This window comes from Alosa alosa, chromosome 6 (assembly GCF_017589495.1).
Source record: "Alosa alosa isolate M-15738 ecotype Scorff River chromosome 6, AALO_Geno_1.1, whole genome shotgun sequence".
Classification (NCBI taxonomy): Eukaryota; Metazoa; Chordata; class Actinopteri; order Clupeiformes; family Clupeidae; genus Alosa; species Alosa alosa.
In genome coordinates, this window is record NC_063194.1 from 10,469,196 (window position 1) to 10,496,414 (window position 27,219).

At 41.6% G+C, this 27,219-nt stretch overlaps 3 protein-coding genes across 7 annotated transcripts; 1 reads left to right on the top strand and 2 right to left on the bottom strand.

Annotated features, from left to right (window-relative positions):
- Positions 1 to 2,146: 2,146 nt before the first annotated feature.
- LOC125296634 (neuropeptide B-like) lies at positions 2,147 to 3,232 on the top strand. The gene is made up of 2 exons (XM_048246656.1): positions 2,147 to 2,463; positions 2,777 to 3,232. The coding sequence occupies exons 1-2, from the start codon at positions 2,200 to 2,202 to the stop codon at positions 2,903 to 2,905; spliced, it is 393 nt and encodes a 130-aa protein (XP_048102613.1). The 5' UTR covers positions 2,147 to 2,199; the 3' UTR covers positions 2,906 to 3,232.
- A 93-nt stretch (positions 3,233 to 3,325) lies between these two features.
- Positions 3,326 to 11,629, bottom strand: gnav1 (guanine nucleotide binding protein (G protein) alpha v1). Of its 3 annotated transcripts, none has more exons than XM_048246357.1 (10): positions 11,475 to 11,629; positions 11,236 to 11,380; positions 11,011 to 11,102; positions 10,682 to 10,738; positions 10,103 to 10,263; positions 8,118 to 8,246; positions 6,956 to 7,085; positions 5,734 to 5,805; positions 5,094 to 5,181; positions 3,326 to 3,593 (listed from the first exon to the last, which is right to left on the bottom strand). In XM_048246357.1, exons 1-10 carry the CDS (start codon positions 11,511 to 11,513, stop codon positions 3,403 to 3,405), a joined length of 1,104 nt encoding a protein of 367 aa, XP_048102314.1. In that variant the 5' UTR covers positions 11,514 to 11,629; the 3' UTR covers positions 3,326 to 3,402. The 3 variants fall into 3 exon arrangements, with proteins under 3 accessions (XP_048102314.1, XP_048102313.1, XP_048102315.1); XM_048246356.1 differs by having other exon boundaries at positions 10,682 to 10,774; XM_048246358.1 differs by lacking the exon at positions 10,682 to 10,738.
- A 662-nt stretch (positions 11,630 to 12,291) lies between these two features.
- On the bottom strand, positions 12,292 to 25,393 carry LOC125296684 (ethanolamine-phosphate cytidylyltransferase-like). Of its 3 annotated transcripts, none has more exons than XM_048246730.1 (13): positions 25,089 to 25,393; positions 20,148 to 20,236; positions 19,679 to 19,840; positions 19,266 to 19,332; positions 17,184 to 17,268; positions 16,964 to 17,005; positions 16,032 to 16,170; positions 15,827 to 15,909; positions 15,629 to 15,706; positions 15,293 to 15,358; positions 15,048 to 15,113; positions 14,841 to 14,929; positions 12,292 to 14,680 (listed from the first exon to the last, which is right to left on the bottom strand). In XM_048246730.1, the coding sequence occupies exons 1-13, from the start codon at positions 25,205 to 25,207 to the stop codon at positions 14,566 to 14,568; spliced, it is 1,200 nt and encodes a 399-aa protein (XP_048102687.1). In that variant the 5' UTR covers positions 25,208 to 25,393; the 3' UTR covers positions 12,292 to 14,565. The 3 variants fall into 3 exon arrangements, with proteins under 3 accessions (XP_048102687.1, XP_048102685.1, XP_048102686.1); XM_048246728.1 differs by having other exon boundaries at positions 16,032 to 16,230; XM_048246729.1 differs by lacking the exon at positions 25,089 to 25,393 and adding an exon at positions 20,927 to 21,518 and having other exon boundaries at positions 16,032 to 16,230.
- Positions 25,394 to 27,219: the final 1,826 nt, after the last annotated feature.

Below are 27,219 nucleotides of genomic sequence, written 5' to 3' on the forward strand. Positions count from 1 at the left end.
AAAACTTTGGCCAAAGTTGAGATGTGGGAAAACTCTTGGTTTCACTTTCATTAAGGGAAAACTCGTTTGTTTGAAATCTCTGAATGACCACCTGTTTGTTTGAGGGATTTGCGACAGCCTTTCCCAGCTGTTTATAACATGTTTGTAGCATATCAGTGTTCAACAGAATTATTTTTAAAAACGCAGGGGATATAGGCTTTTCAGCTCATCAATTTTTTTCCAAATAGCCTACCCTACTACGTATCTCTTAGATTTCGCTAATGAGTGTTGTAGGAGATATTGACGGCACAATAACTTTTACAAAAGACCAGAAAACAATCTTAAGGCATTTGTGGAGTGGATGGTTCGTGTGTTCTCCCTACATCTCACGGTAAGCCATTTCATTGCTCTGATTGGCTAGCAGGGTTGGGTCAAATTACTTTGAAATGTAATCCATTACTGACTACAAATTACATGGCAATTTTTGTAATCAGTATCGTAATCAGTTTTTACCAAAAACATCTAACGTAATCTGATTACTTTAGGATTACTTTTAGATTACTTCAGTAAATATGTCCATTAAGTAAAAGACACCACCACAGAATTGATGAAAGAATTCTCATTTTATTTTTCTCCACTCTTCTCAGAACCCAAAACCCAGATTGCTGCTAAAAAAGTGCATGTCTACTCTCATTGTGGAGACATGAAGAGGCTTGGTGGGTATTATATGAACCATATTGAGAGCTGTGGTGGTAAATAAAGATGTTTCCAGTGATTGTTTAAAAAGGGTATGGATAATTTTGAACATGCTATTTTTCACAAAAATTAAAAAAAAGATAAAAACACTTTTTTTTATTCCATGTTTTTACCACAATGTCTTGCAACCATTTGGCATTTTAAGTAAGATGACCAAGTGACCAAGTAAGATGACCACTTTGACCAAGTGTCATTTTAAGTAAGAACAAACATATTGGTCAAGAGAAAATCAATATTTGCCAGGGGTATGAATAATTTTGTTCTTAACTATATCTTAAAAAAGTCTAAAAAGTGAACATCTGAATGAACTGCTTGTCAAATTAAAAGATAGCTAGGCCATCATAAAAAAGTTGCATTGTTTGCATGATAAAATGTAATCAGGTAATCCCCAACAATGTAACTGTAATCTGATTACACATTTTTTTATTGTAATCTAGGTTGATTACTGATTTTTGTAATCTGATTACGTAATCCAGATTACATGTAATCCGTTACTACCCAACCCTGTTGGTTAGGTCTATCCAATTGAGTGCAAAGCCATTCCCCCCTGTATTGGTTGAAACATGCCCCATAATTACGTCCCAATGGAGCAGTATCAGACTCATATTCTGAGTATGGCTACGTCAGGCTACATGATAACATTTCTGGTAAATGAAAGGAGGCTGTGGATTTAACATGTGCCTTTCATCATAGTCCAGTGACTTAATTAGCATGATTTAAAAATAAGAGTTTTGTAATGCAGTAACACCAGTGACATGACTCCCTGGGACATTTACATTTTAATAACATAATCATATTAATTTGTATTTAATTTATACATATTTTGTATTTAAATATTGCTTATATAATTCATGTGATAGTTTAACTGCAATAATGCATGCATATTTACTGTAAAACCGTTTTGACCGTTTTGACAGAATTTGGCCCTCAATCTGTATAGCCTAGCTTACATGAGTGTTGGGACGGGCACTTGTGTGGTGCTTGGAATCCTATAAAATTGATTTAAAAATCAATACTGTCACTTTGGTGGCTCAAAAACATGTGATTGTTCAACAAATATATTGTTTTACTTGGAAATACAAAGAAATTGCATGACAGAAAAATGGACGTTTCTGTAAAATGACCCTGCCAACACATAGCATGCTGATAGCAAGGACATTTTTAATTCACCTATTGCAATTGCAATCAGAAAACAGTTGTGGGGCTCTGGTGAGGTCAAGTTCTAGATAAACTAGTGTCATTACTATTAGCCTATGATATGTGCGTAGAACTAAACCGACCAATCTGCAGGGTGTAGGCTATATTCGCAAATGAGTCACTGAGACGGAGCCTCACTGGCAAAAATACGACCCCGCGGTCTACCTATAAAATGCCCCACTGGCTGGCAGAGTCATTCAGACGCTCTGTGAAGTTAAGAAGAGAGCAACCTTAACAGACGGGTGAAAAGTACTTCTCTCCATTGCCATGCATACGTTTAGGATAGCAGGGGTTATTTGGGTGGTTTGTATGCTCATACCATTTAACCCTGTTGAAGCGTGGTACAAACAAGCTACCAGCCCAAGCTATTACTCTGTCGGTAGGGCTTCGGGATTGTTGTCCGGGATCAGGAGGTCGCCTTACGTCCGACGCGCAGAGTCAGCATCTGAAAGCGAGGGGCTGCCAGAGTCTTCAGATAAAAACTCCATTCTGGAAACAAACTTCCGACCGTCAGTCTTCCTCAAAACGTTGGTAAGTCAGTTGTCCATCCTCGCGCTAACTGAGAGACAGTGTAGCCTACTGTGTCGATCACACGTCAGTATAACAATCAATGCATAATCCATAAAATATCCTATGCTAGAAGAGCAGGACTTAAACCGTTAGCGCTGTCCATTCAGCACCAACTGTGTTCCATGAGATTTAGCTGAGCTGCTGCGTTCAGTCTCGTGTGAAGTTTCTTTCAAACAAAATCAGTTGGTGCCCATTAATGCATGAATGTATGTGAATACATAAAACAAAAATATGCGTTTAAGAAGATTTATTTTAAATGTGTTCATTCCAACAGGCAATCTGTGTTAAAGACGCATCACCAAACATTCAAAGCTGCGAACCAGTCCAAGATGGGACAGCGGTGTTCAAGTGCAAAGGCGAGTTACTCATCTCCTTGGATCCACGAGAGTGTGACGGACTTTGAGTATCTGCATTCACATAGGCCAACACTATGAACACTAAACTGGAAATGAAGGACGGCACTTTTTTTGATGTTCTATTATCATGTCTTGTCAGGGCTACTTTTTAACATGGACATTAGGGTACATTGAAATAATGTAAATTGAGAACAAATGCTATGAACAGAACTTTTTTTTTGTCTGGGAGGATCATGCTATGTTGTGGGGGAAAGCTAGTATGCCAAGAAGCACAATGACACTCAAAGACCAGGCCATTGGTAATTTGTATTTATGGTTGAAAACCTACATTAATCTGTAAAATGTCATTAAATGATTTCAAACAACTTGTCAAAGATGTTTAAAGGAGTTTATTACCAAATGATACATTGATACACACAAGTGAAATATCTTTCTCCTCTGGTTATACATATTTGCACCCCCCCACACACACACACACACACACACACACACACACACACACATAAAACTAGTCACAATTTAAAAAAAGACCTGAAAGTGTAATTCAAAGGGTGCACACATTAGCCAAGTTATCTTTGACAATGTTGTCGATGACAGTCTGGAAGACGTCCCTAACAGAGCTGGTGTCTATGGCTGTGGCATAGTGATGGTACACAGGCTTTGCTGGTGAGCTGAGGTGGTCTGTGAACAGGCTAGTGAGGAAGCTGGCAGCACCACTAGCATCACAGTCCGCCCCTGTGCAGAAAAAAAACAGTAGTGACAAAGTTTGATGCATCATTGGCAACACACCTTTATCCCACTCAATATAAGAGGAGTCAAATGAAACTGTTCAAATATGTATATACCCGTTCACAAACATCTTCACAAGGACCATTATTATTTTCAAACTGTCTACCAAAGAGAGGGTTAGGTATTCTTAGGCTGATGCCAATGTGTTATTGGTGAAGACCCTGTTACAGAATGGGTTCTTGCAACAGGAGAATAAATTAGACTTTACTGCTTGTGTAGCTCCTCACAGCTTCCGTGTGATGGTTTCTACAGCACGTCCCTTAATAATAACCATTATATTTGAGTACAAGATGGACAGTAGCACAATATAACATTCTTTCACTACAGCAGAACAATTGCAGCAACATCAATTGCAGTGTGGAAGAGTGCATAATGAAATTGAGGGCATCCTGAAATTAAATGCATTTGCAATACAATATGTAAAAGGTCATCCATTTGCTGTCCTTGCATTCAACATCTTTCAGTTTTCGCTCCCATTATCTATAGGTTGCGGTAAAAGATCAAAGAATTCTTCTATACACACAAAAGGTTTATTTCCCTCAAATTGATTTCACAAATTCGGGAAAAATCCATTAGTGAGTATGTATATTTCTTGAGTATTAGTATACATACAGCCATGACTAGGAGAGAGTTGGCTCACGCTTTGCACAAGTAAATAAATAATTGTAATTCTAGTACAATCATAGCCAAGGAGGGATGTGTATGGGTTTGCATACAGCAAAGTAGAGTGATTGACAGAAAAGGAACCCATTTTCAATTGTGAACTCTAGTTTGAATGTTTGCAGTGTGTGAGTGGGTTGGGGAGTCCACGGAAAAGCACTATTAAACAAGTATCAGAAGGCTGCTAAAAATATGGTATCCTTACAAATAGCCCATTACACCACACAGGAGTACAGCTTGCACAAAAAGGGGACCTGTCAATATTAACCATCACCTCCTACTTAGCCCCCAGGACATCACCACAGCCTCCAACACAACAGAAAAGAACACAGGGGATGGAGTAGAGAAGCTGAGCAGCTGATGGATGACAGGTATGATGCAGATCATTTCACAATGATGGTCTAACTCCTTAGCAAGATGAAAAGAAGAATGAATGTCCGCCCATGGAGTAGCTGCCAACATTGAATTGGACTAAAAAACGGCCTTTCGACCCAACAGGGTCTTCAAGTGGCTTGCACCAAAATAGGTGGGTTGTGCACACAACTACACCCCCACCCCTTCCCAAAAAAACAGAAAAAAATAAAAATAAATAAATAAATAAATAAACTCACTTCCAATTTACACCTCAATTTAGTACTCATCATATTTCAGAGGGTCAGGGGATGTGAGTGAGTAAATTAAAGACAAAACACATTTTATGCACCTCATCACTTTATGCACCCCTAGCAGACACAGATTCAATGACCATTTAACCCAAAATAAATCAAATCTCCTATAATATCATACCTTTAAATTCTGGGAAATAAAGCCGTAGATGTCTTCCAGAATGCAAGATCTTCTTTTGAAAAAGATCCATTTTGTTCATGAATAAAATCTGAAAAAACAAAACAGAGCAGGAGTGGTTAGACATGTAAACACACTCTTAAAACAAACGTGTTGTCTCTATCTGGAGACAGAGATGTGTTTTAAAAAAAAGTTGTGTTGTTTTCAACATATAAAAAGAAACAACATGAACTGTGTCGTCCCTATCTGGACACAGAGAGGTGTTAAACAATGCAAGTTGTGCTGTTTTCAACACATTCATTTTAAGAGTGTACAGAATACAAGTACAGTGATCCAGCAAAGGCAAACAAAAGGCTTTAACATTTAAGATGGGGAAAAGAAATTCCTAAAAGCCACTGAGTGCGTGGCTAGTCCACGCAGCACGCCTTGGCGGGGCGATGAGAACGGTCAGTGAGGGATGGGTGTCTGGGCACTTTTTCTCTTCTGCATTCTCCCCCTCACATACAGAACACACACACACACACCCACCCACATGAACACACATTAGCCATTGTTCCCAAGTGGGGTGAAACAGTATCTAGACTCGGCGAAGAATGAAGTCTTTGAGAGAGGGAGAGGACATGTGTTTGTGTGCATGGCTTACCAGCGAGGCACTGCTGAAGACCGTGTTGGAGCAGACGGAAGAGTAGAGTTCTAGACTCTCCTGGACACAGCCCTGTGGACGATGCCGAGACAGTGGGGGCTTTGGTCATCTCCTTTTACATTTTGTCTCAGGTAACTGGAACTCACACTCTCACATTTTTAATCTTCTCATGGAATTATTAACTTTTTTATGGTTATGGGATTTGGCAGACTTAAAGATAAAATAATTAGCTAAATAAATAAACAGAAATGTAAAAAGTTAACGAGAAGTTAAGAGTGAATGTGCCATTCATCAGCAATTGTTGTCATTTGAAGATTTAAGCTTCATTTGATGATTCAAAGATGAATTTTAAGATCAAAGACATTTTTTGGTTTTAATCCCAGATGAGCTGTCTATTGATGTTAAGCAGCCTCAACAATTATTGGCACCCCTGGTAAAAATTAGTAAAAAGTGGAGTAAAAAGCATTCAAATCCAATTTCCACGTGGAAATTTAGCTTTTTGGCAACCAAGGTGGGTGTCATACATAGCGGGATGACCATTATTAAAAATAATTGCTAACTCCTATCAAAACAATGCTCTTGTTGTAGGAGGTTTACCACTAGAGTTAAACCCAAGTTTGTCACTAAACCACTTGGAATACCTCCCAGATCAATAGAAAACCAGAAAGGTGAGCTAAAGAGAATGTACAAGAGAGGACCTAGGAATCTGGAGATTCTGTAGTGGAACAGTCCCCTACTTTGTATTCTCCAACTTCTCCAAAAATGACATTTTAGAGGAGAACATTTTGTTTATATAAATTGTATTGCAATTGTAAGTGAAACCGATAACGTGTAGGTGGGTGTTTCTCAGCTCTTTTTTTTTCTTTTTTTGATTGCCTCACTTCAAGGTTGGATTTTTCCTCACCGTTTCCAGTGTGTGACTAGAATGAATCACCAATAACTGTGGCAATGCATGCTGGTCACCTGGGTTGTCACAGTATGCTCCTGAGCTTGCTGGGCATTTTCAGGGCTGTCCCATTTCCAAATACATTCCAGTATACTGCCATTCACATTAGCATGTGTCCCATTGTTTTTAATTGATTGGTTATTTATCAGCGTTCGAACCACATTAGCTTTCAGCCCTGGACTTCTCAATTCCTTCTTACTTGGCCTTCTGGAGCACGGCACGGATTTGTGGTCTTGGTCAAATATTTACCCAGGATGTGGTCGTGATGCGCCTTACCGTATCCGAACCCTGCTGAGGCCTGAGATCGTATCGACTGGCATCCACCAGAAACAGCACAGCACGCACGTCGTCAAAGAAACGCAGCCACTTCCTCGTCTGTGTACGCTGCCCTCCCACATCATACAGCCTACAGACACAAACCCACAAAGTCAAACACAACACAGTAGACAAATATTAGGCCTTGGTATGGCACAACAGAAGGACAGGGTCAGGGTGGCTATAAAAGAGACAGTGGTAGGTGGGGGCTGGTGGGGGCTTCCTCTGCTTCAGCAGTCTCACCCTCGGGCACTGAGGCAGCACACTGGATTGTAAGCTGAGGATGGAAAAAGTAAAGGATTCGGTTCCTATTTGAGCAAATTGATCACTGGGTCCCCACTGTGTCCAATTCACAAGTGTCAGAAGATAGAGAACTCCTGTAATCATCCTCGGTCTTCCTCTCTTCCGCTCATGTGCACACACACACACACACACACACACACACACACACACACACACACACCTCAAAACCGTGCAGACTCCGCTCTGGAAAGCATTCAGACGTTGACGAAAACAGCAAGTGAAATGCCCAGAGGCTGCACTCATCCTCCACCGTACCAGACCCACCCCGAGGGAAAAAAAAAAACTCTAGGTTTGGAGGGTTTGTTTTAATGGTTCCTGGTAAGGTCCCAGTGGGGCTCTGCAGGCAGCAGCAGGGGGAAAGCATGTTCTTCCTTCTTCCTGCTATAAGAGATGGGGGCAGATGGACAAACAGGTGGAGGAAAGGCAGCAGTCCATCAATATTTCAGTTGTCTGATTCATCCAACAGTGTGTGACCTCACTAAGGGGGAATGAAGGAGTCACGATTTTGTGAGACAGAGAGAGAGAGAGAGAGAGACACACACGCACCAGGTGTTTCATCCCCATCAAAATCATCCTTTAACACTTCATTTCAACTTACCTGCTCAGTTAGGTCATCCTATAGATGGAAGCATCTCATGTCTAGATGTCTACATGAATGGCTACATCTACAGCTAGAAAAGTGATCACACACCAGGCAGTGGAATAAAAACTACAAATAAGTTATTATTACACACACACACACACACACACACACACTTTACATGTAAAAGGGCAAAGCACCGTTTGTTGTATATAAAGGAGCTGGATGGGACACTCTCACCTAAAGATAAACTGAGCAGTACTGAACTGGGTTTCCAGCACACCACTCGTGCGTACACGAACACGCAACACGTCTTTTTCCGTGGGAACATAGTTCGGCGCGATGATCCGACCAATGTTCTCAAAGAAACTGCCAATAAGCATAAGAAAAAGGAAGAAAAAAAGAGAGAGAGAGAGAGAGAGAGAGAGAGAGAGAGAGAGAGAGAGAGAGAGAGAAAGAAAGAAAGAAAGAAAGAAAGAAAGAGAGAGATCGTTATCTTTGGCAAAAAATGCTCCTTACATCCTCACAAATCTGAAAAGAAGCTGATGTTCAATCAGGTGTTTCGGCTCAGGGTGACTCAACTGTACATCACCATGATTGCTCATACCCACGAAATCCACAGGGAACGCACAGAAAATTAAAAGGTCTTCACAAAGCCACATGATTTCAAAGGCAATTCCTTCCCCCCTTATTGGGCCTAATACACGTACGTATGCAAGCCCCCCCCAAACACACACACACACCTACATCAGCTTAGATTTGGTGTCAAAATGTTATGTGCATACAATTCTGTTTGTTATGGCTGTTTGTGAAAGGAACTGTGTAGCTTCTTCCCCCATAAATCTATGTTCCAATACAAACATCCTTATTAAAGTCAGTCATAGCACTGGTAGAGCAACGGTGCCACAAGATGCATCTCTTGAGAGGTGACAAACTACTCAGACACGTCATGCCTCTGAAACACTTCCTACATTCTGTCAAGCCAGTGTTCCGAATTATTCCCAGGTGGCCTATTCCTAGAATTGTTTTTCACAAGACGGCTAGATAAAAAATATATACACTCAAGTGACATACATATGCATGACAAAAAAGAAAACCCACGATTCCCACAGATATGGGGAATATGACAACTGAAATAGCTCAATACCAAAGCTTGGGGGACTAAAAGAGATTTCATCACTGTTGTGCCATGAGCTTCTGTCTGACAGTGTGAAGACCAAGCACATGCAAGTTTAAAGAGGACAGCATTTGACAGTGAAAAAAAAACTCCCTCTTTCTCTGAAATAAATAAATTATATATCTCTCTCTCTCGAGATGGTCTTTTAAATACTTCTGAGGTCTTGCATGTTAATTGATTTTCATTTTTACAAAGCCATGATGAATATTGAATCTTTTGAAGAAATTTGGTGTTATAATAGTGTGTTGTGTAGGGTAGCTGATGGTGAATTGCAGAATTGCAGTTTGCACATTTCTTGGAGGATTGACTTGCTCCTTGATTTTATTTATTATTTTTTACTTTTAATGCGACTGTACATTGTGATAAAGTGATCATGTAAATACTTTTGTGGCATAAATGTAATAAAGGGTTTTTGAAAATTCAGAGAGAGAGAGAGAGAGAGAGAGAGAGAGAGAGAGAGAGAGAGAGAGAGAGAGAGAGAGAGAGAGAGAGAGAGAGAGAGAGAGAGAGTGTGGCATGACCAGAAGCATGTACTTGATACACTAGCGGAACGCCACTTCCAAACAATGAGATGGAAAGAGGGATAGGATGACGGCAAACATGTAATTGATAATTATGAAACATGCAGGGGTGCAGTGATGAGTCATAACATGGAAGCAGCCATCCCTGAAATGAGTGCTTTAATGATACTTCTCAAACATTGAACACACACGTGTGGTTGTTGGGCTTTTCACAGATTTAGCATTACAGCATCCAGTTCATGTGAGTGGAGAGTTACCACTAAAATTTTCCCTAAAGAAAGCAGTTCGACTAATTAGTTCAGAAATGCTAGATCACGAATCATGGACCAAAACTGACCTTGATAAAAAAAAATATGCTTCTGCCCCATGGATATCTGAACAGTAGCAAAAAAAAAATAGTCTGAAGAGGAAAATTAATGTATAAACCCTTTGCATAATAAAGCCTTACCATAGTGCTTTGTACCACATGACTAATCATGGCAGATAACCATGGCCGACAGCAGAACTGAACCACGTTGTACACTCACTAGAGAGCGGAATCGTTGAGCTGGTACTCTTGACCCCGGGCGGCTGCGACCCTCACCCCCTGATCTGCCCACAGACTGCAGAAGGCCTGAGCCAGGAAAGGCCGCAGCTCTCTGTCCTCCCCAATGCACCAATCACAGGTCAGCACAAACTCGGCATGGTCCTAAGAGGGGGGCCCACACACAAACATTACAAATAAATGGCCCGAGATGAATAACACCACCAACACACTACAAACAAATATTGCATTCTGCAAATGAAAGACCAGAAGTGCATGCACAAAAGACATAACTGGATTATAACAAAGAATACTCTAGCACTACTCTGAAACACTACAAGTGAAAAACAGAAACAGATGCATATGTGTTTGCCTTGTATAAAGCATTCATACATTACATTTTATGATATCTAGAAAGCTGACATTGCTGCATAAACATCCAACAATTACAAAATTGTTCCAGCTTCTCCCTTAGAGCTACTAGTCAGCAATTGGCCAACCACATGCAAGTGTTTGGAAAGGTACCATGCCATGAACTCAAAAGGCATCTCTCATATGGTTGTGCTGTTGTTTACATCCTCACCTTGTTCCTCTGGTTGACCAGATTGATCCTCAGAAGGCCCATACCTTGCAGGACAAACTTCATAGAGTTGAGCAGGTTATCCAGCACTGCCGGCTGTCACACACACACACACTTAACTAAGAGCTTTTCTATGTTGTCACTTCAGCCACATCTGGACAGGTCACCTTGCCAATGATTCTCAGTTGACTTTGTTTTTGTATTGATCGGGTCTTTGAGTGAAAGCTGCAATAAAAGGGGTCTCCCTCTCTCCCTCAACGGGCAACAATAACACTCCTATTTGTTTTATGGTCATAAAGTGTAAGATCGGGTCTAAAATCCTTACAACAAACCTTAAAGCTCAGGAGTTCCTGTCTGCTGAAGCCATTACTGTGGATGATCTTTATTTGCTTAACCAAAGTGCTCTTGCCACTCTCAGCGGCACCTGTACACACACACACACACACACACACACACACACACACACACACACACACACACACACACACACACACAATGACGTGCTTTTATTAATTTATCGGACATTTGAAGGCACTATAAGTGTCATTCACGCTCACCTAGTAATAGAATTTTAACCACGTGTGACTCGAGTTTGGCGTGTTCGAAGAGATCTCGGTCTATTTTGGAGCTCATGGTTTTTGCTACTTTCGCCTCCTCGGTCACCTCTCGACTGAAGCACATACGCAGTGCGTGCCAGCATACCTGTGCTCAGGTGTAACGTGTTAGGTCCAAAAGAGGCATAAGACAATGATAAAAGCCATCCACGTTTCAGAAATGAGAATGCCCATTAGCCTACCTGAAATGACGATGTTGGCAAATCCAAACAGCCGAACATCGTTTCTCTCGTGTTTCTTTATCTCAATATACAGAATTATACCTATACCGAACTATAGCCTACCTATAATTCGTGCCTTGTTTATTTCACTTCTGAGTTGGAGTGACGGGTGCTTGACAAACGTAACTTAGCCTACCCTAATTGAAGACCGCACGTGCTGTCTAATTAACTCATTAGGCTTGTGACTTTGGATCCCTATAGGCCTAAGTATAATCAGTCACGCGATACATTATTTCATCCCAGATAGCAAAATCAGACTGGCAGATAGCGGACCGCTGGTGCCGCCGGTGGCGGGCCACTGTGGTCCGCCATTGGACCACCATCTCTTTAAATACTTGTCATGAATAATAAGAAAAGTTAATAACATTATATGTGGAGTATAACTAAATAAATGAAAAAATATTTAGACAAATATAGTGGCAAAATATTGGCTAATTTGTCTGCAACCCGCCAGCGGACCGCCAGAGAACCGATGAGCAGAATGCCAGCGGACCGCCAGCTAATATGCCCCCAATGGACCGACAGCGGTCCGCCAGCCTCTTGCTATCTGGGATGTTACCAGGCAGCAATAATAACTTGTCCTTCTCAATTTGTTGATGGACAAGCCTCTGCTATAGGACAAACCTCTTGATTTAATTATGACAGGATAGGCCCAAGTTAAACTTGATTTCATGACTTGAGTTTCAAATTAGTCAGGTTCTCATCTTTTTCTGAAGTGTCTAAAACAATATTGCATATCAAAGCTTTACTCGAAAACAATGAAACATTGTTGAAGTTGTTAGTATTGACAGGGATAATACTTTAATAAATTACAAGGCATGTGCTGTCAGAATATAATAGCCTACACTGGCTGATAACAGACAGATTATTAAAATACAAGAAACTCATCAGAGGCGGGATTGATATATCCATGTAGGCTACCGTCCTGGGAGAAGCACCATGGAATCGTTGAGTTATTCTACTGTTAATAGGCCTACATTAGTTACTTTTAATCCACCACAAATGGCAAACTTTTAAGAAAACTTGACATATGTGATTATACAGAATGCGACATTGTAAGGAAATACAGTGTCAACAACACTGGCTTATTAGGCCTACTTTTTTTTTTTTTTCGACGGGTAGCCTACGGACTAATATCCCACAAGGATCGGATTGTCAGACTATGTGCAGTCTTGACATCCCAATGAGTGTTATTTAAAGATTCGTCTTTTGAAAGACTTAGAGTAGGCCTACAAAACATTGGAAGGTTGAATTTGTGTGGTTTTGATGAGCCCAAGAACTAATCCAGCCTGTTCATTTTAACATGTTCACGAATTAGATTGTCTCCCCCAGTGGGACTTAGTCCCTTAAGTATCCAAATGTTCGCTGAGCTGTTGTATTCTAATTATCTTAGGTGGGTGTAATTATTTAAGCTGCTCATAGAAATAGCCTAATCACAAAATAATTCTGTCCATTTTAGCCTACTCATAAAATGTATATCAGCTTTTTTAATGGCTGGAGGCAAAACATACCCATTCGTCAAATTTTGGACATTTCCATCTCAGAAACTACCAATATTGTCATTGATTTCTATTGGGTAAGTGCAATGCTTATTTGTAAGACACATGGTGACGTTGTGTGGCCAGATAGGGAACTGCAAAAGTCTACGCAATTCTAGAGTAGTTTAGCTGTTAACAAATTTAGGACCATCTTCCCACCTCTTAGGCTAAGACCTTTTCACTTATATCACTGAACCAACACTCACAAATGATCACCCACCCATATATCTTTTTTATCCCTAACAATGCAAACTGTTAAAAAATTAATATAATTTTACCACACTCTTGTGTGTCCACTGTTGAGGAAAGTTCAGGAAAACCGTTTTCTCATGAATGAAGAAGACTGTTTTAGAGTGCATAGAGTGGACATCTAGATCTATCATTTAAATACAGTTGAAAAAATATGGATGCCGTTTGACATTTCTCACAGTACTCCTTTTGTGTTCTGTAGGTTAAAGCAGAGGAGGAATCGTACTAACGACTGTAAGTCAATAGGAGCCGTTCAGATCAACAGACAGTGGTACATTAATTACAGTGTGTTTTGTCCTGATCACGTATCCTCTCACAGCATGTTTTGAGAACATTTCCAGTAAGTCATCTGTAGTAGTTACATATAGAACATATATACATGGTTTCATTCCAGTTTCATGTGTTGACATTATAACCACAGATTCAGTTGTCTGCTCATCACACACATACCCACGCACACATGCAGGCACACAAGCTTACATACACACACACACACACACACACACACACACACGGACACACACACAGGCCACAAAGGCCATGTGAGACGTGTCATAGCGGCTGTACTCCAAACCCTACCCCCCCTACAGACTCCTTTCTCTCTAGTATATTGTGGTTAACATGAAAATCTGCAATGTGCCTAAAAAGAGATCTCCTGTTTGGAGATGTGTGCTTCTCATTGTACTCCGTACCCCTTGCACACGCAGGGGCAATGCCCACTTCAGCACTGACACATCTCATCTAATGCCCTCTTGGTCGTACTGGCACTTAGGAACTGAGTATGAATTAGGGATGTGTGGGCACAATCTCATCTGCCAGGCAAGAGAACAGACATGTCAGGAGGAAGAGAGAGATGGAGAGAGGGATGGTGGGTAAGACGAGTGGAGGACAGCCTACGAGCACATGTGTGTTACACATTTTTTGTATAGTGAGAGCTGACTATACACTTGTGAGGTTACTAACAGCATAACACCCAAGGCAGGAAGACAGCATCTGGTGTATCTGTGTTGAGTTTGTGTGTGTGTGAGTGTGTGTGTGTGTGTGTGTGTGTGTGTGTGTATGTGTGTGTGTGTGTGTGTGTGTGTGTGTGGTCTTATTAGGAGCAGGAGGAATGAAAGTATGTGTGTGTGTGTGTGTGTGTGTGTGTGTGTGTGTGTGTGTATATGTGTGTGTGTGTGTGTGTGTATGTGTGTGTGTGTGTGCAGTTGGTATGGGGAGTGGTCAGTCTCTGATCTTCTGTTTGGACAGGGTGGGGCAGAGACGTCCTACACCACCGCCTGCGATCTCTCTTTTGCTTTCTCCTCCTCTCGTCTCTTCATGGCCTGTATCATCGCCATCTCCTTTGCCTCTTTCTTTTGATTCCTTGCTTCAAACAGCAACCTAGTACACACACACACACACACACACACACACACACACACACACACACACACACACACACACACAAACAAATACAGAAATACAGAAGGATGAATGTTTACATGCCAACACAGGTCCCAAATAACCAAATCAAATATAAGACCTAATATGTCTAAAGTACCTGTTCTTGATTATTCTCTGCACTATGTCATCTGTAGTGAGTATGTTGCCACTGTCCACTGTTCTGAAGATGCTTTTCCTCTTAGGAACCTGAGAATATGAGAGAAGAAAGATTGCTTAGCTCACTAGAGTTCGCTGCTTAAACAGTTTACAGTCAATTACTGCCTTGTCCATGTAGTTAAGTGTGCTAGTTAAGATCCCAGCTTACTGTGTAAGGGTCAGAGCCATCCCGATCAGGAAGTACATCTGTCTTTCCATGGCACACAAGGTCAACCTGCACAAGCAAAGGCATGGTTGGACTAACTCATTATATAGTACAGTAGATATCAAATTATCTTATTTCGTAAATCCATTGTATGGATTTTGCAACCCACATGTGTCAAATATGTATCTGATAGCTTAAGTTGTATGTTGTGGTGTAAAATGTTTTTGGGAGAGTAGAGGAAACCATACCTTAAAGTGATCCAGTAAGTCCTTAGTGACAGTGTAGGGTGCACCGATTACAACCTCTGACACATACTAGACAGAACAGGACAGAAATGGCAGAATTTCTTAAAAAATTCAAATAGCAGAAAGACCAGAATTTCTATTTCCATCTTCATATGCACCATCATACATCCATGATACAACTCCATGCATCAAGTTCAAGTATCAAATGTTTATACTTTCTTAAATGTTTTATGTTTATTTTTTGGAAATCCTCTATTCAACAACTGACATTTTATGTGAGGAAATGAAAGTGTACTGTATGTATGTGTGTGTGAGTGAGAGAGAGACAGAGAGACTCACTCGACAGGCCAACACACTCAGGGTTCTCTCATGGACATTCATAATAGGGTAGTTTTTCCCTTTGTAGCGATTCACTTCCTAAAAAACAAGACAGACATGTGTCACAACTACAGAATCAGACATGAAATTCTGACTCTCAAATATTCCTTGTCTTTTAGGTGACAGCACAGTTTCTGTCCTTTCCGGGAGCCGACTCACCTGATCAAAGTGCAACCCAACGATGATGTATGGCTTATCAGACAGTTTGTGCACAGCCTCCAGGAAGTCTACATGACCGATGTCTGAGGAGCAGCTAGTAAAGGAGGAAAACAGGCCACACTGGAATCTCTCTCTCTCTCTCTCACACACACACACACACACACACACACACACACACACACACACATACAGAGAACAAGGATACGGAAGAGGTCAAAAGCTCCAGCCACGTAGATGATGGTATCTCCAGGCTGCGCCTCCTGCCCTGAGGCAAACTGGATGATCTTCTGCGAGGTCTGGAGAAACTGGGACACCCCCGTCCAGGGACTGTGTCCCCTCGGACCCTGCAGCAGACAACAGCCATCACTCTCACCAGATGCTTCTTTTATTGCTATTGAAATCTGCTATGAACAAAATAACAAAAATTGAAATCTTCTAAAAAACCTGCTACAGAAAAGTAAGTAGCTATTTCAAGAAGCACAACTGACATGACAAAATGCTATAGTCTGCTGATGAGTGATACAACAAAGGATGTTAAATATATTCCTATGGTTTATTTGTTATAGCTACCAAGTCAATCAGAACCAAATAAGGTCTGAAGCAACCCTAATGCGCTACTGCGCTCCCTGGTGGTGAGTTTAGTGTCTTACATCATTCCTTAGAAAATAGTCAAATCCTTTGAGAGAATTTCTCACACTTTCTCCTTCTCCTAATTACAAACATTAAACACACTTATTGTGTAAGAGATTAATGTTTGTTCTTTTGGAACTTTACTTGATGAAATACATTCAGTGGCTCCTTTATGTGAGTGGGAATAATGTGTGCTTGAGTGTGTGTCACAGTTTGTACACGCACACAAAATAAAGCCCCTTTGATTTCAGTTCAGCTGGATAAAACCATCAGAGCCAAGGAGAAACACACACACAATCATGTACTCTCTCTCTCTCTCTCTCTCTCTCTCTCTCTCTTGCACACACACACACACACACGCGCATACACACACACACACACACACACACACACACACACACAAATACACCACTGAGATAGAGAGGGTAAAGTACGGTACTCATTTTCTGATTAACTCTCAGGGGACTCCAAAACCACACGCACACACACACACACACACACACATACCTTCCCAAAGTTGTCTGTATGCTGCTGGTAGTCTGAACTGCCCTGTGAGAAAAAAGAAGAAATTTAACTTGAGTGTATGTGTGTGTGTGTGTGTGTGTGTGTGTGTGTGTGTGTGTGTGTGTGTGTGTGTGTGTGTGTGTGTGTGTATGTGTGTGTGTACGTGTGAATGACTATTCCTGAATGGTTATACGTCTAAGCATTCATTATATAGACTACTCACAATGTTGCTGTGATGGGCTTTGGTCATGAGTAGCATGCGACCCACCAGGTCTGTAGTGGAGACTCCCTGTGTCCGCTTACATTCTCTATAGAGAATACAGAGAAAGAGAGAGAGAGAGAGAGAGAGAGAGAGAGAGAGAGGGGAGAGGGAGAGGGAAAGAGAAAGAAATATTGAACCAGTTAGCCAAGAAAATCCTGATAATGAGTATGCATGATTGTCTTTATGTACTGTATGAGTCTGTTAGTCGTGGTTAGTCTCCTAAAGACCAGTGTACTTCTGCCAACTCATCCTTTCCCTGTCATGACGGAATACTACATCTAAAATGGAAACTGCACTTGTGTCTGCAGAAAGTTTCTGTTTTCATGAACTGAAAGCTTAGTCACAGAGGAGGTTGTCAAGATTGTTGTGTTGTTAGTAACTGACTAACAAATTAAGGTGTCCATTTTGAATGACATTGCAAGCAAACATGGATTTCATTCACAGAGGCTTCACTGACCCTGATCCTGCCAAAAAGTCCTTTTAGGCAAGTCTCTCTACTTGGCGGCCATATTGCAAAGCATTTTGGGCACTTATAGGGCATCTATTTCGGGCAAAACTCTGTGTGCACAAGGCTTCACAACACCAACCTCGCTTTAGAGGCGAGATCACAACAAATGACTGGTACAATGTATTTACAACACATCACATGATTGGCACGATGTATTCACATGTCGACTTTTGGCTGCTGAAGGGGCGGGATATGTGTAGACAACTGCCATATTGGCATTACGAACAATGCCTTTCTATGGAGGATTTTTTCAGTGCTGTGTCTCCTAAATAGAAAGTCTGTCCTGCCTTTATATGTCAAACTAACTTTCCCAAAGCACACTGCACACAGTGACATTTGACTGAAAATGTGTTTCCAGTACAAGGAGGAATGTAAAACAAATAAATGAATTATCAGGTAATGAAATTCAACACATAAGTAGTCAAACAATTCAAGAAACCTGAGGCAGATCAGGACATCAACTGCTATGACGAGAGCATTTCCAATAAACACTCAAAGTAATCACTGAATACATGGTCCTGAGACCTAGTCTTTTAACTGAATAAGAGAGGCCTTGCAACTACCAGACACAGGCATCAGTATTCAGTATTCAGATCTCCCTCGTTGGGTAATCACCTAAAGCAGCCTGGGTGCTGGAGCAGGTCCAGCTGTAGTTTACTGGCTGGTTCTGGAGAAGGTTCTGCCGTCAGGAAACTCGCCTGCTACGGTCGACAGAGAACAATGTCAAAGACTCTACTGGCCTTCGCAGTGAAGGGGGCACTTCAGGGCAGCCGTCACCTCGACACGCTGATCTGAGGGCACTACAACTACTGACACGGTTACATCACAGTGCCTTTGGCCACACTAAGACTCGCTTCAGATTGGCATGGTCATGCTGGTTCCTGCCATTGCAATGGGTCAGCCATGATCCTACTCGTGAGAGCTGGAACCCTGCAAATGACCAGAACTCTGCTCTGGAGCCAGGTCATGTCCAGGATTCTGCCAGGTGTTTTTATGGAAGGTGACTAACAATCAGACTTCACCTACATCAGTGGACTCTTGAAGCATTCAGACTAGACCTTCGCAGTGTTAAGTACTTTTAAAATATGACCAGTTGCTTCCTTGAGCTGTTTTCCTGCGTTGGAAGTTTGACTGCATTCCATTCCTATGGTCTTACGGACTTCCTTGGTGTTCCAAGTGAGTTCAAAAAGGTGAACTCCCAGAGTGAGGCTTCATTGTCTAGTGTCAATATTTGCTGTAATAAATATTTCACTGGATGAAAAAATATCCTGCATGGTTTTGGTAACCTTATCTCTCCACTCCCCCTGCAACTACAGTGTGTAACAGAGATAAATGGCTTATGCCTATGCACAGCTGAGCCCATATGTTTCTTATTTGTTGTGTGTGTGTGTGTGTGTGTGTGTGTGTGTGTGTGTGTGTGTGTGATGTGTGCGTGCGTGTGTGTGTGTGTGTGTGTGTGTGTGCGTGTGTGTTAAAGTCAACTTACACGACATTAGTTAAAGCATGGGGTAAAGTGCATGAAAGTGTTTCGATACCTGTATCTTCCAGACTTCTTCACCTCTTCATAGGTGTCCTTGCCATCTACTGTGAGTGTGATGTCATCTGAAAGAGATTGAGTACATTTAGTACAGAATGTCCTCTCCGACGTTTTCGACTAGGAAAGTCATAACATGAGCATGTATGTATGTGCACATAAAGAGTTTGCTTCCAAAATGCTATATCCTCCATTTTAATGCATTTTCATAAATCATTTTGTTTTCCAAGTACTTTCAGAGGAAATGTAATTGGGTATTGTTATTTGATTTATCTTTACTCAATCAAAACAACTGAACTGCAATTTTATCGATATTACCTGAAATACACTATTAAATAACATGATGTTTTCAAAAATGGATTTATAGCGTTTTGGAACCAAACTCTTCACATGTAGCCTGGTATGCTAACTTACCTCCATGCACACAGAAATCACACTTGTACTTGTCGAGTGTCTCAAGGGTGGTGACGTATGGAGCTCCCTCCACCAGCTCATCCACCCACTTGATGGCACGCACCATCTTGTAGCGCTCCTCCTGCGTGAACACTGGGGGACCTTTGTGCTTGGAAATCTCATCTGTGTGCCAGCACAAGAACTGAATTTTAACGGGGGAAATCTTGGGTCACAACAGTTGTTTTATTCTCACACCATATGGTTGATTTGGTCTCTCTCTATGTATCTTTCTCTCTCTCTGTCTCTCTCCTTGTATGTGTCTGTGCATGTGTGTGTGTGTGTGTGTGTGTGTGTGTGTGTGTGTGTGTGTGTGTGTGTGTGTGTGTGTGTGTGTGTGTGTGTGTGTGTGCGTGTGCATTCACTTGTTTTCATTTGTTTAGGGGACATTGGGAAACCTCTTTGGATGACAGATGTGGGTGTGTGGACGCACCGTCTGTGTGCACTCCTACTATGAGGTAGTCCCCCATCGCCTTGGCCTGTCTGAGCTGGTTCGAGTGGCCATAATGGACCATGTCATAACTGCAGGAGAGGAGCACACAAACACCACACAGCAGGTCAGCACATGCACCATAGAGACATCACAGCAAGAAGGAAGTTCATCTCCCAGGAGACGCTATGGTTACCATAAACAGCACAGTGGAGAGTAACCAGAATGTGATGGAGGCAGCACAGAGCAGTTATGTAACAGTGCCTCTGTCTCTTCACGTTCACACACACACACACCAATACACATACATTCATACACTTATCCTCTCTCTCTCTCTTTCACAAATACACACACACACACACAACCCCCCACACACACACATATTCATGCACTCACCCTCTCAAGTGAACACACACACACACACACACACACTCAGCCCCCTTTGTCAGCAATGCCACCAGATAAAACATCACAGTCAATCAGAGTAGGAACTCGGTGAACCTCTGGCAGGCCGTGAGGACCACTGCAAGGATGGTGACCAATTAGCCTGTTATGCATGTCTCATGACAGTTTAAACAGATTTGTCTGATCTAAAATAGACACAAACACAACTCTCACGTCCTCAATTACAGTACATTATGATAGGATACATAAAATGACTGTCAGACTTTCTTTTTTATCACAATAGAGCTATGTTTGATAACACAAGTCATTTGTGAAATAATTTTCTTTTAGCTAATGGGCCTTAGTAATGACAGTAAGGGGGGTAAACAGTGCTCTACCTTAGCTGCTCCTCCTCTGTATCAGGTGGCGTGTGTGATGTCTGGCCCCAGACACTGTCCCTGTCTGTAATCTCACACGGCCCCATCAGTGGATGGGCTCCATGCAAAAAAAAACTGGGACACAGCGGACTAACACCGCTGCTCCAGTGATATACGTGTTCTTTACTGATGACAACTACAAAAGCACTTTATTCCTGGACAAACACAAAGACACACACAGAAACACACACACACAAATGAACACACATCTCCACTTCTCTTCCCAGGAACATTGTTAAGATCCCGAATAAATGGCCTGCTATGAATCTGACTCTCCGATCCTTCTGTAACTGGATTAACATAGATCCTGCAGGTAATCTTCACTAATCTAGTGGGACGATGAATGTGCCCCCTTCACACAGACACACACCGACAGAGAGAGCAAGTAGACCATGGGTGGGAGAGAGCAAAGTTCATTTCACAATGACAGCTCACCTCAGCTAACAATAGGTGTTTTTCTGTTAAAAGCAGGCTATTTAATTTGCTGACTTGATGCTAAATTTGTGCCTAAGCAGAGATATTTCTTTATGGAAAGATTAAATAATTATAATTGTAACAGATGACATCTTTCTCAGACTATAGTGTTTATTCAACAGAAAGCTGTTTTGTTCTCTAAGAGTGAAAACAAAGGGGGTAACAAAATTGCTTGAAAATCTGTATGCAGATCCATGCCTAATGAAGTTAACATTATCACCAAACTATGAATCTTCTGAATCTCTGAAACACCACATTTGTTTATCTAACCTTAAATATTATTTCAACTTAAACTTATTTAAATATATAATTTCTGATTGTGTATTGTTAACACACTTACAGAGCACTATAGCCCACTCCATATGTGACAGATAACAAACACGACAAAAAGGAGAATTACGCCTAGCTTTTCAGTACTTGAGTCCCAGTACAACCTAAAACCCAATGAAAGTGAGGTTTACAGGCCACAACATACTGTATACTGTCCAATCCCTTTGGGGCTTGCAGACTGGAAATCAAGTGAGGTTTTTAAAGAGAGAAAGAGCGGAGAGCAGTAATGGGCTCTGCAATGGGCTAAAACGGAGACCGTGGGATCTATTCCCTCTGTGAGAGATCTGTTACATTGAGGCCATCACCTGACTGACCTGAAGAGAGTCTAGGGGATGGACATGCAAAAGTGCAACAAAGCAGCAGATTCACAGTCACATCACCAGCAGCTTCTCCATTTGAAAATCAGTGGTCAGTCTCATACACAGCTGCTTAACTATCCTTGGGCACACCTCTCTCTCTCTCTCTCTCTCTCTCTCTCTCTTTGTCTCTCTCACCCCATCTATCTATCTCACTCTCACACACACACACACACACACACACACACACACACACACCACACACTTAGTTACATAACCCTCTTAGCTCTTGGCCCACACCAATGGCAAAAGTGTTATTGTATATCACCCAAGTGTATCTTTTAATTAACTTATCAGTTATATTCACTGATTATTACACTATCGTATGTTTGATTGTCCCTGAGTGTGTGTGTGTGTGTGTGTGTGTGTGTGTGTGTGTGTGTGTGTGTGTGTGTGTGTGTGTGGTTGTCCTTGGAGTTTGCAACTAGAGAACAGAGATTCTTAGGGGCTGGTGTGTCCTCAAGCAAGGATCAGTGGAGAAGTGGCATCAGGCATGAAATATTAACCACTCAGGTTAACAGACACCCAGCCCAGCCCACAAGAGGCCCGGCAAGGGGAGGTAAATTATGATCATGTGTAAGTCACCCGACAGCACTGGTGATACTCATCAAACTGGACAGACTCACCACCTGACCGACCTCAGACCATTTATCTGTTGGGGTTGAGGTGAAGAGTCTCAGGTATTCCATTGCAAAGAGGCCTCCTGTTCAGTTGATCTCAGCTATGTATGTTATGGCCTGCCATCATTTAGACAAGTCTTACCAGTCTAATGTTATGGAGAATTACTGTTGATTTACATATACATGTAAATTAGTTAAAACATTTTATAAATAGATTTAATTCTAAACATTGCCCTATTTTTATTTAGAGTCTGTAAAGATAACATTTATTGTGTCACTGTCAAAAAGCATTTTAGTACTAAAATGCCTTTTCACAAGTATGAGGAAAGTTTTTCTTTTCATAAACTCCTGTAAATGGCCTTCTCCAAAAGACTCAAGATGGAGTTTCTGTGTTGACAGTGACTGAACTGCATGAGAATCCACCACACAGGGGGACTTTAACTTTTTATACTTGGATGAGGATGGTGAGGCAGCATAGGTCTTGAAACAGACCACAGTCCATTGGTACAATGTACATAGAAAATTGTGGTGCGTGTAAGTGCGTGACGTGTCCTGGGCAAGTGTTATTATGAGTCACTGACATGTGCGAGGTCTTTGACCTGTGAAGATGCAATGCTCTTTGCCTTGGGCAGGCATGAGTCGCAGGTCTGATTGGAGTCGGGAATTAACAATGATCCAGGTAGCAGCTGATCACTTTGAGCAGCTCTGAGCCTGGACCTGCTTTGATGTGGATCCAGGAGAAATCAGGCCCAGATTCAGTCCAGCTGCAAACCATGCAGCCAAACCCAGGGCCGCACCAACCCTTCTCTACCTGTGTGTTTACACGAGTGGGAGACAATGCTGTATAATATGGTTCACTGTGCTGCAACGGATGCTGTGTATGAATAACAGTCTAGATAATTTAATGAAATAATATCATATAATCTTTGCAACATCATTGACTTTTGAGAGGATGTGTGTGGTATGAGCTCTTTTAGAGTGAGTGGTTGAATGAGCGTGTGAGCGGGTGTATTTTTTTCTTCTGCATCAGGTAACAAGGTGTACAGTGTCTCTGTGTGTGTGTTTACCCAGACCCTCTGTGAGAGCTCATCGTAGCGGTTAATATTCTGGCATGTCAAACATTCCGCTACATTCCAGCACACAGCAGAGAGGCGGCCTGCCCGACCCAGCTAGAATCCTCCCAGAGAAAGCATAGTAATCCAGGCCTTCAGCGCAGGAATCCACCACATTTTTGCATCTAATGGACCCGCTCACACGCTCCCTCACGCGCCCTCACACACCCTGCTCTCATGCTTGCACCTGCAGACAACACCTGCACATAGATATTATGTTTTCTCAACGCACTGCTTCTGAAAACAGGCATACATAACACACCCAGACTTGGATACTGTAGGATACTGGGTTTTCTAGATCACTCTAAGCATATTTCAGCACCGAACAAAATAACAACAAATACCCACTCCATACACTCATGTTAACACTAAACAAAATAGTGTCACCCACATGTTCTTTAAAAACTTTTGTCTAGGAATCAAATAGGATTAGTATACTTGTCAATAACCACACTGGCTTCCTGTCATGTCACGTTCATGTCTTTTTATGAAGATGCAACAGCATAACAGTCTAAAAATACCTTGGTTGTGGACCAGGATGGGAACATCTATGATGGCACTGCTGAAACACTGTTATCCAGCTGAAGAAGGCTGTCGTAGGCTATTGATATAGTTATCCATATCATCTCATTCTGTCAGTACATCTATTAGGATTAGACTAGTAGCCTAGCTACTGAGACGGATTTGAGGGTGAGGATAGGGGGGTGGCCTGTGTACTAGGACCCGATGACCGCGGAGATCGAGGTCCAGAGTGACATGTAGCCTCATTCAATTTAGTCGGTGGCGACAGTATACAGAGCTTTATACAACTTCTAAAACACCATCACATACAGTATAGATGCACGGTTTGGTGACATCCCTATTCAGATCCAGATTAACGTTGAGCGCGCATCGCAAGACCATCTACGCTCAACTAGGCTGAGATTGATTAATGGTGTGTAAATTCGTCAGGCTTGTTTTATTGTTCTTGTCCGCTTGTTTGCTTGTTGATACTTGTTTGTTTGTTCACATGTATTCAGCAGTGGATCTGGTCGTAATCAAGTGTGTAAAGCTGTTTCTAAACCATTTTTGTTTTACAGGGCACATAGGCAGTGCATAGCCGGTCTATGCGGTGACAGCACGCACGTAAGATGTTAAAACATTCCTCAAGTTCACGAAAGAACCGCGTTTCTTGGCTGCATTAAGGGCCAACATCAGATATCCTTAACGCTGACATATTCAAATTACTCACCATCCATCACACCATACTCGGATAATACGCCGTCGCTTCTCTGGGCTGCAGGCTGTGACGCCCGGGTTAGCTCCTGCGTCCTTACCAGGAATGTTCTGATGGTGTCCATTCTTTATCATTGTATACGGTTCAGATCCAGACCTATCAAATATAAAACAACTGAACGAAACACGACACTTAAACTAGACTAAAACAAGAAGGTCTACTATGTCTCCACTAACTGTCCTAGAGCTCGTCGTAGTGTATCTAAGTACCCTCGCTATAGCCGGTTTCTGCAGAAGAGTGACGCTTCAGTGTGGGACAACGCCTCCTCTAGCAGGGAAGTGGCGTCATGGAGTAGCGAGTGGTTCGATGATTTCGCTCAGAGAGCGGACATGTTGTTACATAATCGCTCGCCTGATTCCCCAGTCATGTGACCGTCATAGTTTATAAGGACTTCTCCTTAACAAACACATAATAAAACAGGATCTACTTTGTAGGCCAAGGCAAAGAGAATGCGTCAGACATGGACGTTATAAAGGGACAGCCCCTCCTTTATATCAAAACGCCCGCAAAATAGGATAACATCCTATGGTCAGCGTCAAAGTCCAAATAACAGGCTATTGACCGATTATCTAAAGGTGCTTTTTTATTCAGGGCACGGCAGTTAGGCCTACTCTAACCCATTTCAAATTAGACTGCACTTGACTATCGTTCTGATGTAGGACTTTTAGCCAAATAAGGTATTCTTTCTGTTACAAAAAGCTGTAATCCGCTGTTTTAGTGACATTTGAAAGCTGGGATGTATAGGCCTATACGCTGTAGGCTATTAGATAGGCCATATTATATTAATAATAATTTTTAATATGTAATATGTAGGCCATATTAAAAATAATTGAAGGCAGCTGTGGAGCGACTGTGCCACAATTATCTGCTTCCTCAGATGTTGGACTAGTGACCTTGAAAATTACACCTCTTATGTCATGCAGGCTTGGTTTCTAGATTGTTGGAGTCTTGTTGCATAAGCCTATCTGTGATAATGTAACCCTGGCGCCATCTTGTGAAAAACATGAGTATCGTGAGCGACACTGTGTGGTCTGCCCTGGGTCTGCCCTGCGCTCACAGAATGCCACGGAACCGTCAAAACATCTGATTTGTGAGACTGACAAAACGAAGTGATAAATGCCTATATTTAATTAGTAAGCATGACTACATTTTTACAGGAGCTCATATATTGAAATTATAATTATGTAGGCTATATTCTTGCATTAGTAAAGCAATAGCCTATTCAACCTTGTCACAACTTCCTACCTAGGATGCTACATTGCGCAACTGACAATGATATTGAACAATGCTATGGACAATAGTATTGTAATGGTGACACATTCAAGTTTTTAGTCTTTCTAGCCGAGTTTTGTTTGTTTCCTGTTTATTGTTTATTTATGCATTTATTAACTAATAATAATAAATATAACCGCAAGCGGTGGTGATTTAACGGGGTCCGAGCAAAATGAACATGAGGTAGCATAGCTTTTTCGGTTATCGGATTTCAGTTACCGGATTTCGGCTATCGGATTTCAAATCTTGAAAATTGTTGTTCAAAGTTGTTCAAAGGGAAACAAGGATCCTGAAATTGGATTAGATCACATAATCTATTCTTGGTTTTGATCAGGATAAAACCTTTGTGTTGTTCAAAACTTTTGAGTTGGATTGGAATAAATTTGATCCATAAAATTAGGGATTACCCTGTGCTGTAAAGTTACAGTGTGCTAACCTCCACAACCCAACAGTATTCTAACAGTATTCTATTCTGGTATGCTAACCTCCACAACCAAACTGAAGGAACTGTAGGGGGCGATGTGGGTTGAGGTAGAGTGAGTGTGTGGCGAGCAGGCAGAGCCTCGGTCAGAAGGCTCAATGGTATGGAGTGATGACACGGAGATGGCAGGTTTCGGTGCAACACAAGTGAACTTTATTTGAGTTTCACTTCATCTGTTCTTTTGTTCTTTACTTGTATGTGTGCTGCATCAAAGAGGAAACAAACAGAAAATGGAGTAATCAGTGAAATGGGGTAAATCAGTACAGATCCCAACTCACAACAATAAACTGAAATCATATGGCTATATAAGCTACAACTAAACAATACTTGACA